Source organism: Acomys minous (genome assembly GCF_964271855.1).
Source record: "Acomys minous genome assembly, chromosome: 11".
NCBI lineage: Eukaryota > Metazoa > Chordata > Mammalia > Rodentia > Muridae > Acomys > Acomys minous.
The window spans coordinates 106,430,815-106,443,072 of record NC_140492.1 but is presented as its reverse complement, the minus strand read 5'-3'; the positions used below and the strand labels follow the sequence as shown (position 1 = coordinate 106,443,072).

General features: G+C 42.5%; 1 protein-coding gene and 1 long non-coding RNA gene across 2 annotated transcripts in view; one reads left to right on the top strand and one right to left on the bottom strand.

Moving 5' to 3' along the window:
- Positions 1–650: 650 nt before the first annotated feature.
- Positions 651–4,762, bottom strand: SMIM15 (small integral membrane protein 15). Its single transcript, XM_084802593.1, has 3 exons — positions 4,643–4,762; positions 3,163–3,273; positions 651–2,389 (listed from the first exon to the last, which is right to left on the bottom strand). The coding sequence occupies exon 3, from the start codon at positions 2,362–2,364 to the stop codon at positions 2,140–2,142; it is 225 nt and encodes a 74-aa protein (XP_084658719.1). The 5' UTR covers positions 2,365–2,389; positions 3,163–3,273; positions 4,643–4,762; the 3' UTR covers positions 651–2,139.
- LOC311609468 overlaps positions 4,736–12,258 on the top strand; it is a 60,848-nt gene continuing 53,325 nt past the window's right edge. Inside the window, exon 1 of the long non-coding RNA XR_014783394.1 lies at positions 4,736–4,789. This is a non-coding gene — a long non-coding RNA (uncharacterized lncRNA). The remainder of the gene's footprint in view (positions 4,790–12,258) is intronic.

The following is a 12,258-nucleotide window of genomic DNA, read 5'->3' as shown; positions in this document are numbered from 1 at the left end:
AGTATTCCTGCTCACAGCCATTCCCAATGTCTTAAATGTTTGTTGATCTCATGTATATAAAAATTTCCACCAATGTTTGAAAAGGCTGAGGAAATAATAGCTTACATCAAATACAAAATTGCCACATTAAGACATTGAGATTAGTTAAGAAAGCAGACTTAAATACAGCTTTACTTAGGAAAACCAAGGAGACTTCAGCCTCAGTGTCGGAGAGCTATTGTATCTTTCGCTTCAGTATTTCAACACTAAAATGCATCCATGTGCAAAACCTTATGTGGAATTAGTGGCATCTAAACTGTGGGCTCTGCAGACCCATGGAGACCAGTGGTTACAGAGTTTAGCTTTAACTTCAATGATAAAATACCATATTGTGTAAATATAATACAATCAAAATCACCTGACTGACTTAAGTAAATACTGAATTAATTTAGTGCCTAGAGCCGAAACGGGACTTCCCAGGAACTAATAACCTAAAGGTAACGGCAGGCCCATCAGCATTCTCAGGAGCCCTTGGCTTCTTTTGAGAAATACTATCCTATTCCTAGCACGTTTAGCCACGACTGAAACTTACAATTTTTTAAAAACTTTAACCTGCATGACATATATAACTTAAATGATTACCTCCCTCAAAAAAGACAAAAACTTGGTACTCTTTATAAAAAAGTATCAAATTTATTTCAGTATGTAGTTTCATTTTTATTAAGACCATTTGACAATTACTGTAACTTAAACTTCATTCTCAGAGGTGCAGAAAACAGTAATAAGCAATTAGATACTGCAGTGAACAGTTACCTGACCGTGCACTTAGAAAAGCCATGCTTACATCTCCTGTCTGTTTTACCACTGAAAGATGCCTCCTCGCTTTGTACTTCTGCCATGTTAGTGCAATCCCTGCACTCACTCATACCCATGAAAATGTTTCCAAATTTAAACCTTAGTTGGTTTAAATTATGAAATGACTTCATAATGATTTTTTACTTTGAACTTGGGTAAGTAAAAAGTAACAGGACATCACTATGTATTAGTTATAAACAGAATAAAAGTAGAAGTCATGTCTGTGTAATCAGCATGGCATTCAACTATGTCGCAAAACAACCCAAGGTACCAACAGCACACGGCATTCTCACCGCTGGCTTTAAATCATGTTACTCTTCTGAACAGTTAATTTAAGCAAATGGCAGTGTTCCAAGTACAAAAGTTACTCTAGCCAGTAGGTGGTATTCTATCTCCATGGTCAAGATAAGAGGACTCTATATAAAGTTAGGTTTTAAAATGCAGTGTCTTGATAATTGCCAGCAGTGTTAAAGGATATAGCTCGAAGAATGCAAATAGCCATAATCATTAATAAAAATTTACTTTGAGAGTACTGCTTCCATTCCAAAAAATAATTTTAAAATAGTGATGAATATACTGTATCTCTTTTAAGCCAAAGTAAACTTTTCATCTCAGAAAGTAATTCTTTTACATTCCTAATATTCTCTGTTCAAACTGAACCCCATTCTAAACTATCATTTAAATAGAATTTATAATCTAAAACCATTTTTCTCTTTTATGGTATTTTCACTTGAGTACTTTAAGCTCCCAAATGGCAAATGACTGTCAGCTTAAAGAATTTTTACTACAGGTTGAGCAGACAAAAATGCTTGGGACCAAGAATGTTTTAATTTTTTTTTCCAGATTTTAGAGTATTTGGTAATGCCGGAGCAAGTACACAGATTTGGATGGGATCCAAATCTAAACACAGGTTCACTTACATTTCTCATGGCTTGAAGACAATTTTATGTATTTCTATCGCACCTGTATTTTGACTGCAACCCATCACAAAGCGGGGTGTGGGGTTTTCCAATCTTGGCACCATGTCTGACACAGGTGTTAGATTTTACAGTGCTTCGAGTTTTGAATTTTCACATTAGGTATGCTCCACCTGTATGACAAATGCTAACTTAAATACTGGTCAGTAGATACCAGCAAATACCCAAGCCTGAAAGTTAATACAGTACTGAGGTCAGAACGTGACTCCTCACACGGTCAGACTTAGTTTACTAACTAACACTATCGTGAAATGGCCTGGAACTCTAGCGAGCCCATCCAAGGCTGCAGAGCCCCCGGGTGCGCCTTCTCCAGCCGCTGCGCACTCCTTCAGTCTCTCTTCAGCCGTTTAGCTTTTGCAATGTTTTCTTGACGCTTTTGTTTCTTCTTCTGCTCCTTCTCTCTGGCTTCAATCATCTTGGCCAGCTTCCAGGACAGGACAGCACTTGCCAGGAACAGCGGGGTGAGCGCCAAGATAACGGTGGTGAGGAAGCCATAGGGGTCCTTGGCAGCCCACTCCACGACATACTCAGCCCAAGCCTTGATGTCCAGCATCTTCGTGGCAAGCAGGAAACTGCGGCTTGGGGAATGGAGGGAGGGGGGAAACAAACAAACAGTAGACTATACAGTTAATCAAACTCTGAAAGTTATAACGTATCCAATTAAATCAGAGTTCCATCATCACTCAGCTTTTTTTTCAGTATTAATTAGTAAAATTTTAATAAAGACTAATACATCCATTTAGAGAAAAAAAATCAAATAGAGCAGCATAATTAGTCAACCTATGGAAGGTAAAGCCTGTTTGGACCGGATCCTGCATGTTCTCCATGCCTGTCACACTCAGGACAAGCGATGCCGGAGCAGACAGACAGGGACCCTGAGTTCCACACACTCATTACATCCACTAGTTAACAAAAGAACAAATCAAACTTCCTGTCTGACGGCTCAGGCCAGACCGTCAGAAATTCTCTCAGAGAAGGGGAAACAGATGGCTAGCCACGGAACACAGGTAGAGAAGCCATGATGCTGAATCCACAGTCACACATCCAGCAGAAACTGGACTGCTGGGTTACAGGCTCTCGGCTTTGACAGTCCCTACCTACAGAACACAGCGAGCGCAAGCGCATCCACCGGGAGCGCTGTGCACGCTGGGTTGTTCTCTTTGGAGTTGGTAAGGGAGGGTCGGCTGGTAAAAAGAGGACATTTATCTTTTGCCCCAGAGGCGACCTGTGTGTTCTTGTTTCCCGTCAACCTGTGCTCAACCACAGGGCGAAGCGCAACACCTAGATGGGGAATGTTTACTGTGTATCACAGCCACCTAAAATCTCAAGTAGGATTTTAAAAACCATCTACCTTATGTTAGTGACCTCTAACTTCTCCTGCGATTATCAGTGAGCCAATCACAATTCAGATGACCGATGCTTATACACTTTGGTGAGGTTTAAATCCTATATAGTGGATGGGCTGGAAAAGAAGAAAATTAAGTTATAACTATTATGACAATGAATGAGAAAAAAAATCTCTAAACTCACTCTAAGTATAAATAACAAGTAAAAGTATCTTTCTATAATACTATAGTCCTAATTGGTAGAAACCCAAAGTCATTTTGTTTGGGTTTTTGTTTTGTTTTGTTTTTGGTTTTTTTGTTTTGTTTTGTTTTTGTTTTTTTGTTTTTTTTTTTGGTTTGGTTTTGTTTTGTTTTTTTTGTTTTTTGTTTTTTTGGTTTTTCGAGACAGCTCTGACTCACTTTATAGAACCAGGCTGGCCTCGAACTCACAGCGATCCGCCTGCCTCTGCCTCCCAAGTGCTGGGATTAAAGGTGTGCATGCCACCACCGCCCAGCTAGAAACCCAAAGTATTTTAAGTAAATTATTTGATTAAATTTTTATTTGCGTAATAAGATTATGGCCTTCACTCACTTATAACAAGTCAGCCTGGCTCACTGACATGTTACAGGTGCCATACCCATAGAGACCTTGAACTTTTGTCTCTACTGCTGAGGATCCAACCCAAGGCCTACACAGCATGCCAGGCAGGTGCTCCACTGCAGCCCAACACCCCCAGTGCAGAGCTTGAACTATACTCACTTACTAGTGTACCTCACTACAAAGTCAAACGCTGTCCTGCTCTTTAAAGGTTTTGTGGTCTGTAGTACAACCAGTGTACCTTATAGGAAAACAGAGGATTACCAAAATAATGATAGTACCTGCAACCCGTCACATCAAGAAAACCACCCACCCCACTAGTTTTAATGTCCTTCGTATTTGTACCAAAAAATCCCGCCTCTACGTTCAACACATTAAACTTGCTTGGGACGTTAACCATCCTGACCCATGTTGTAACATCCTCACCCACTTGTTAGAACGTGGCAAGAAGGATCGCTTTTTTCTCCAGCCCAGTAACGAACTAGCACAAGTTTCTGCGGAAACAAGTAACTTTGCAAAGAGAACAGCGCGACTTAGGGACGTGGTTGTGGCAAAGTTACCGTCCACGGACCACACATCTCGCGAGCACCCCCGTCTCGGACCAAACATCCTGGCCTCACTTTCAGGCGTACTCCTCCACCGCCAAAAGCCTGGGGGACCCGGAACTGCGCCTGGCGGCTCTATTACCTACAGTCTGTTCTAACTTTCCCTCCTTAGGATCCACTCGCCCCGGGCCACGTCCACCGTCATCCCTCGGCCTCAGAGGCTCTGGGCGCCGCCTTGCCGAGCGGAGCGGGGCAGAACTCGCCGGCCAAGAGCTCCAGGAGCCGGGGCACCCCACACATTCAGCCAAGGCCACCGCAGGCCACCCGCACACCCTAGGAACTCCCGCTGCCATCCCCACTCACCGCCAGGAAGGAAGGTGGAAGGCGGAAGCAGCTTCGCTCGGGTCCCGCCCACAGGCGGAGCTGGGCGGGGCGGAATGAGGAAGTCGCGGGCAAGCTTCCGGCGGGAGGGCGGGGCGACGCGGCGCGGTGGTTTCGGGGCATCGACAGGTGAGGCTGCGCGGAGTTTAGTGTGCGCTGCCGGGTGGGGAGGGAGGGGGCACCGTGGGACAACGGGGAAGGCGAAAAGACCGGGAGTGGGTGAGGCGTGTGGCCAGAGGACACTCAGGCCAAAGAGCCGCAGCAAGAAACGAGGTGCAGCCTGCACACTTCTTGGAGCCTTCTCGGGAGGGGGGTGGGGGGGAGGGGTTTCTTGGAAGGACTGACTTGTTTCCTAATTCACACCTCACTCATGCAGTATAGTTGAACAATAGTTAAATAGCTAAAACAAAGCAGTAGCCAGGCGGTGATGTGTCCAGTGAACCTTGTTACCAGGGGGAAATGCTGCCATGCTGTGGGAAGAGGTTTAGTTGTTTGTTTTTAATGTAAGAGCGAAACTTATTCCACAAAGGAATTGTCGATACTTGCCCAAAGTAAACTATCAATAATTAAACTGTCAGGGCAGAGAGATCCCACAGAAGTACTTGTTCTTCCAATACATAAATAAAGGGCTTCAAAAGTCAACAAGCAGAAAGGGGTGCGTTAAGTACGGCTCCTAATCTACAGGAACTGAAAGATTAGCTCTGGTTTGGTTGGTGCTCAAATTTTGTGATTGCTTGCCTGAAAACTACTTGCTCTGTTTGGCTGCCTCTGGCGAGTGTTGCAAGACCTCCTCACTGTTGTGTGCCAAATAAAGCAAGTTTTTATTCCTGAGAGACGGTGAGTGTTCCCTTTGAGGAGCAAGCCAAGACATGTGTGACTAGTTCACGTTCAAGGATAACAACAGTAACCATTATTTACCAAGACGCAGGCTTTGGCAGATAATCTAACGATCTAAAACACTGCTCCTTGGGCACATGCTGATGTTTGCGTGTTGTATTTTAGCGGCAGTTTTCTTATCCGTGTGTGAAAACCTCAAGGATGCCTGAGACGTGTGTAGAGCAAGCAGACCCCAACCGGCTTCCATCAATGACATTTTCACTTGAGTAGGTGCTTTCTCACAGGTCCCACCTCTCAGGAAGTTGCTCTGCTTTACCCAGGGTCCCCACAAGTCTTGGGAAGAAAAGGGAGCCCTTAGGAAGGGAGTACCTGAGGAAACTGTATACAGCACAGACATATACAAAGGAAAGGAAGGAAGGAAGACAGAGAGCGAGAAGCAAGCTTCTTTGGCTAATAGCTATTGGAGACCTTCTCTCGTCACATTCTCATTTTACAGATCTGCCTTCTGGTGTGCTAGGCAGGCTTGTGCAAGCCCAAGAACAGCGTTAGGGGTTGCCACAGACGACACCCTTACCTTGGGCCCTAGTACCTTAACCGACGACGGTGATAGTGACATAGGCCCCCAAACCATGGACTGGCCCTTCACTCAGCTTTTGAGTCTCTATTGATCTCCCTACAGAAACCCTCACTCTGAGCCGTTTTCTGCTATGTATCTAGAAGGCATCTTGGTTGACCTCTAGAGCCATTTGAACCCCTTCAGATCAGCAAATTAGTCTGTATTTGGCCAGTCCTCTGGCTCCTTACCCTTTCTGAAAGGGCGAGGGGTGGTAGTGGTTTTGTTTGCTTGCTTGGTTTTTTGTTGTTGTTGTTTTTTGTTTTTTTTAAACGGTCTTGCTATGAGCCCAGCCTCAACCTGAACTCTAGACCTTTGGCCCAGCCTCCCAAGTAATGGGATCATTACTTTTGGTTGCTATTACAACCACCACCATTGTCCTCTTAACTTGGTTTCTATTCTCTCCCAAATGTCCTGCAGAACATCATTTTTAGATAACAAGTAATAAGTTCTGCCTTGTTTTTAAGAAGTTAAGTTTCAGCCAGGTGTTATAGTTTATACTTGTAACCCCAAGACTCCAAAGGTGAAGGCAGGATGATTAGGGGGCTGATATCTTCCTCAGTGTGTACAGTGAGATCGAGCCATCCTGGGCTATTTGAGAACCTGTCTCAGAGAGAAGGTGGTGGGTGTTAAGGTAGTTGTGTAGGAGACCAACTAGGAAGATTTGTGTGTTCAAGATTAAAAAAAAAAAAGACACCTACTTCACTCTGAAATGAAGGAAAATCTCTACAATGTTTGCTATCTACTAAAACCATAAAAAATTGTAGTTTTGAGCCAGGCGTGATAGCATACACCTGTAAACCCAGCACTCAGAGAGGCAGAGGCAGGCAGATCTCTGGAGTTCAAGGCCAGCCTGGTCTACAAAGCGAGTCCAGGACAGCCAAGGGTACACAGAGAGACCCTGTCTTGGAAAAAATCAACAAGAACAACAACAAAATTAGAAGTTTGTTGTTTTGTTTTTCTCTTGAGAAGATAATGCCTAGGATTCATTGGTTTTTAAAGTCTCTTTTACGTTTGCAACTACAAAGTTAAATCTCACTCTGACCATGTGTAAATTGAAAGTGTGCCATGATTAAGATCTTACTGTAGTAATTAGTTGTTTGCTCTGATTAAAAGATGCTGAAAGGTCTCCGGCCTGCACGTGGGCTTATTTCCCTGCAGTAACTCTACACATTTAACTTCTTTTGACGGAATTCGTTTTTGTCCCAAAAGTTTTATTTCATACCATATTTTGTTTTCATTCCTTTGCTTTTCATCAAAACACAATGCATTTCTTAGTAAGCATATTTGTAACTTTAAGAATTAATTGGATTTATTAGATTTTGAAGAGCATGCCGAAGAATAATAAATTTTAAAAGTCAATTGAGTACTTTCTATGTAACAAGTACTGAGGCTGGTGCTTCTCAAATACTGTCATTAATCCTAAGACTAAATCACCCATCAAGGGTTTGTGTCTTATACCGATTTTACGGTTAAGAGACAGGAATCTTTAAAAAGTAAAGCAGGATTCTAAACATACCTCGCCAAAATCCGTGCCCATTTCTAATGCTAACAGACTTGGCCAAAAAAAAAAAAAAAAAAAGAATTTTTTTTTTTTTTTTTTTTTTTTTTAACAAACTGAAGTTAAGCTTTTGGAGTCTATCTACTGCCCAGGTGGTGGCAGCATGTCTCAAAAAGCTAGTGTGCTGGGGAAGGCTTTCCCTGGCCTTGCTGGTAGGCTGCTGTTGACCTGTGCATAACCTGTCTGTCTCTGCAGAGCCCTTTTACTTCTCCTCCACCAACCTGTCGGTGCCTCACCCTGCTGTGGCCGCCTCTCCTGGGTAAATTACTCTCTGGCAGTTTCTCTTCAGCATCTTTTGTCTATGAAATCTCTCAGAATCTTTGTAAAAAATTCATTAGAACCTATCAGGCGAGAGAGTTTTACTTCAGTCATAGGTATTTTTGTTGCTGTTTTTTATTTATGTGTTTGTTTTAAGACAGGGTCTCTCTGTGTAGCCTTGGCTGTCCTGGACTCACTTTGTAGACCAGGCTGGCCTCCAACTTACTGCCTCTGTCTCCCCGAGTGCTGGGTTTACAGATGTGCACCACCGCACCAGGCTAGTCATAAGTATTTTTAACCATTATTTGATGTTACTGGGCAGTATTGAGAGTGTTGATATTAGCTAATGTTACTAAGGCATGTTTTCTTAAATTAAAGATATAGGACTTACATTCACAAACCCATCAGTGAAGGAGCCTGTGAAAAATAGAACTAGTGCTCAAGAGATGAGCAAGAAGCTCAGGAGGGAGTACTGCAAGAGTCTCATCTCTGGGCTGGGGAGATGGTCAGTAGGCAAAGATGCTGGCAGTCACAGCTCAGCTCCATCCCCAAATCCCAATGGGGTGGGGCAGGTGCTCAGACCCAAAAATGGTGGTAGTAGTTGTTGGTTTTTATTAACCCTGTAGTTGAAGATTTCTTGGAAGATTCCTTGTATGCCTTTACAGAGCTAATGCCTTTGAAGGGGGCCGCTATACAGGTGCTATCTCCCCACAGATGACCTCCACACCTTGACTGCTCTGCTTGCCACCGCTCCTCGGGCTCGTATTCATTACTGGCTTCCTGTCCTTTCCCACTAGAATGTAAACTACAAAATTAATTGCCTCAAAAATATGAATATTGACGTGTTGGTTTTTGCAGTACTGGGTTGAATCCAGGCATGTGACACAAGCAGGCAAGCGCCTAGCCCTGTCTGTGCGACCTATACCCTTAGCCCTTTGTGACTTAATGTTTTCATTTGTTTGAAACAGGGTATCTTAGTTGTTTTACTGGTATGGAGAAAAACCATGCCAAGGCAACTTGCACATGGAAGCATTTGATTGGAAGCTTGCCTACTGTTTGAGAGGTTTAGTCCACAGGCATGGTGGCAGGGTTGTGGCTGCGGGCAGGCATGGTGGCAGGGGTGTGGCTACAGGCAGGCATGGTGCTGGGGATGCAGCTGAGTGCTCACATCCGACTCCTAAGTTGGAGGCAGGGAATAAGCTAGTCTGGACCTGGCTGAGCTTTTGGAACCTCAAAGCCCACCCCCAGGGACACAGTTCTTCCAGCAAGGTGGCCCGCCTTACTCCTTCCTAAGCAGCCCATCAGCTCGGAGCCAAATATTTAAGTATACGAGCCTCTGGGTCTTCTCATTCAGACCGCCACACAGTACTGCTACACTGGCCATCCTGGTCTTGAACCTGCTCTTGTTGTAAATAGTTGACTTCAGGGTATAGTGTTACTCACATATCAGGTAGTGTTGGAACAAATTAAGTAAATTAAATCCTGGGCGTTTGTGAAGTTTGTGTTAAAGTGCTGAGGGGCTGGAAGATTTTTGAAAGTGATAAAAGGTGGCCAGGGAAGGGTGTTATGTGTAAAACTTAATAAAGCTGTTTGTAGATCAATAAATACACTGTGGTTGTATCTCACTAATGAAAGAAATGTACTTGCTTACTGCTTTCCAAGTATGTAAAATTATCTACAGGAGGGAAAGGAGTGATTCATCATTTTCATTGATAAAGATAAAAAGAACTCATTCTAGACCGTAGGTGCTAAGACGTAAGAAAGGAGCAGCTAGACTAGAGATCTGAGTGGAGATGTTGGAAACGGGATGACGATGTGTGTGCAGGCTGGATGCCCTTCCTAGGTATCTGTCAGCTTTACATTCTCAGTGTGGATTGCAGGAGAAGCAGAGTACATAGCAAATGCCAGTCTTGATTCCTTGCCTGCCAGGGCTATTTCCATATATTTTTTTAACCAACTGGGGGAGGAAGATTGATGTTTTTGTTTTCTCTTCTTCAGTCAGTACAGGTAGTTGTATCTTGCTGACTTGGGCCATTTATAGACTTTTGTTCACATAATGCTGAAGACTGGATGCCTGCTGTTGTTAATGCTGTTCATAATTCTTCATTTCCTGAATGCCCTGCAAATGCAGCAAAGAAGTGTCCGCCGGTTGGAGGACTCCTTTCAGGATGAGTAAAATGCTCTAGGAAATCCCTGCAACGCCGTGGGCTATCATCCTGTTAAAGTTTGAGGCCTCACACTTTCTTCCTGAATCTTGATGCTCAGATAATACTCCTGTCCCTAAATGAGTCAGCTTGGCTGCCATGTCAAGATGCCTTTCATTTCTTTGCTGGATTTTCCTAGTTACACACTGAAACTGTTCTCCCATTGGGAAAGCCAATCCATGCATTAGAAGCCTTTAATGTAAACCCTTTGTTGACAGAAGTGGGCCCAGACCACTAACTTCACTTCAGCTTCTGCACATAAGCACATGGCTTAAATATGAATTTTTAAAAATAGCTTCATTTTTCTGAATGTTAGTATCAGGACATTTTAAAGTCCAATTTAAAGTTTTTGGGGTTGGTTGTTTGTTGGTTTGTTTGTTTGTTTGTTTTGGAATGTGATTATAAGAAAGGTTTTTAAAACCCACTCTTTGAATTGTGTCTGGTTGATTTGGCTGTCAACAGACTTGAGCCAAATTGAAATTCATGTTGGTTTTTCATCCTAACTTGATATGTCCTAAGCATGCACTCTGCCAGTGAGCACCACACCAAGCCTCCACATTTCTTTTTGGTTTTTCGAGACAGAGTCTCTCTGTGTAGCCTTGGCTGTCCTGGACTCGCTTTGTAGACCAGGCTGCCCTGGAACTCACAGGGATCCGCCTGCCTCTGCCTCCCAAGTGCTGGGATTAGAAGAGTGAGCCACCACACCCAGCTCACATTTCTTCTTTAGAATATATTTTCCTAGAGTAGGCATCCTACATAACATTTGCTCATAGAGTAGGCACCCTAAGTCTTTTGTTAAGTAAGGGATCGGGGTTACAGGTTAACTTTAAGAGGAGTGTGATATTTCATAACTTTACAGAAACCCCTGAGGTATAACAACTACTTATTTGCTGTTCAAACTCTTCTTCTGACCGTAACTTTTTTACTCTTATAGCCATTAAGAACCACTCATTTAAATTCAGAACTAAAGAACTGAGGAAATCATAACTGCCCCTCTCAAAGTCTAATTCTGAAAGCCAGTCTGTGTCCTTAGTACCCCCCCAATGTAAAGTATATGTTCAGAATCTAGTTTTAAGAGTAAAGAAACATTGAATGTGTCAGGCTATAAAGAAAGCTCACTAGCCCATCACTTAGAGACAAACATTGTGGTCCCACATTCCTTATTCACATTTTATGCTTTGAGACCTCCCAACTTATCTTACATCTTAGCACCTACGGTCTAGAATGAGTTTTTATCTTTATCAATGAAAATGATGAATCAATACTTTCCTTCCTGTAGATAATTTTACATACTTGGAAAGCAGTAAGCAAGTACATTTCTTTCATTAGTGAAATACAACCACAGTGTATTTATTGATGTACAAACAGCTTTATTAAGTTTTATATATAACACCCCTTCCTGGGCACCTTTTATCACTTTCAAAAAGGCGTGGTGGCGCACGCCTTTAATCCCAGCACTTGGGAGGCAGAGGCAGGCAGATCTCTGAGTTCAAGGCCAGCCTGGTCTACAAAGTTAGTCCGGAATAGCCAAAGCTACACAGAGAAACCCTGTCTTGGAAAAAAAAAAGTGGAACAGTCTGAATTCAGACTTTTGTATTTTTAACATTAGTTTTCCACTGTTACACAGAATGCGCTATAATATCTGCCTTCAAACAGATCTATATTCTTGAAGTTATCTTCTCAAATCTGTTTTTGAATATTCTGTTGTAAGATTACATTGCAATTTAGAATTATATTGTTACTGAATATAAGTGTTTGAGTATCTGATTTAATATTTCAGTTTATATTCTCTTGTGGAGCAAGTAAATCAAATATTTTTGTACCTTGGTTCCCATATCCATAAACTAATAGTAACAATGTATATTTTCTATAAAATAATTGATGAGTAAACATGAAACTTTTTTCAATAAAAAATACTGCATTCCATAGAATTTCTTTTGTGTGTTGATTATTGGATGCTTACATGGGGCATTAAGAAGTTGATGTTTACTACAGTCTTCATTTAAGCTTGTGCATACCTATAGACATTTTGAGGTGGAAATAGGATCAGGAGTTCAAGGCTATTTGAGACTCTGTATCAGAACATAAAATCCCTCTGTTAGGCTATAAATATGTGTTAACACAG

Bases quoted from the DNA above. Each gene is read 5' to 3' on its own strand.
- SMIM15 (XM_084802593.1), bottom strand. From the start codon at position 2,364: ATGCTGGACATCAAGGCTTGGGCTGAGTATGTCGTGGAGTGGGCTGCC.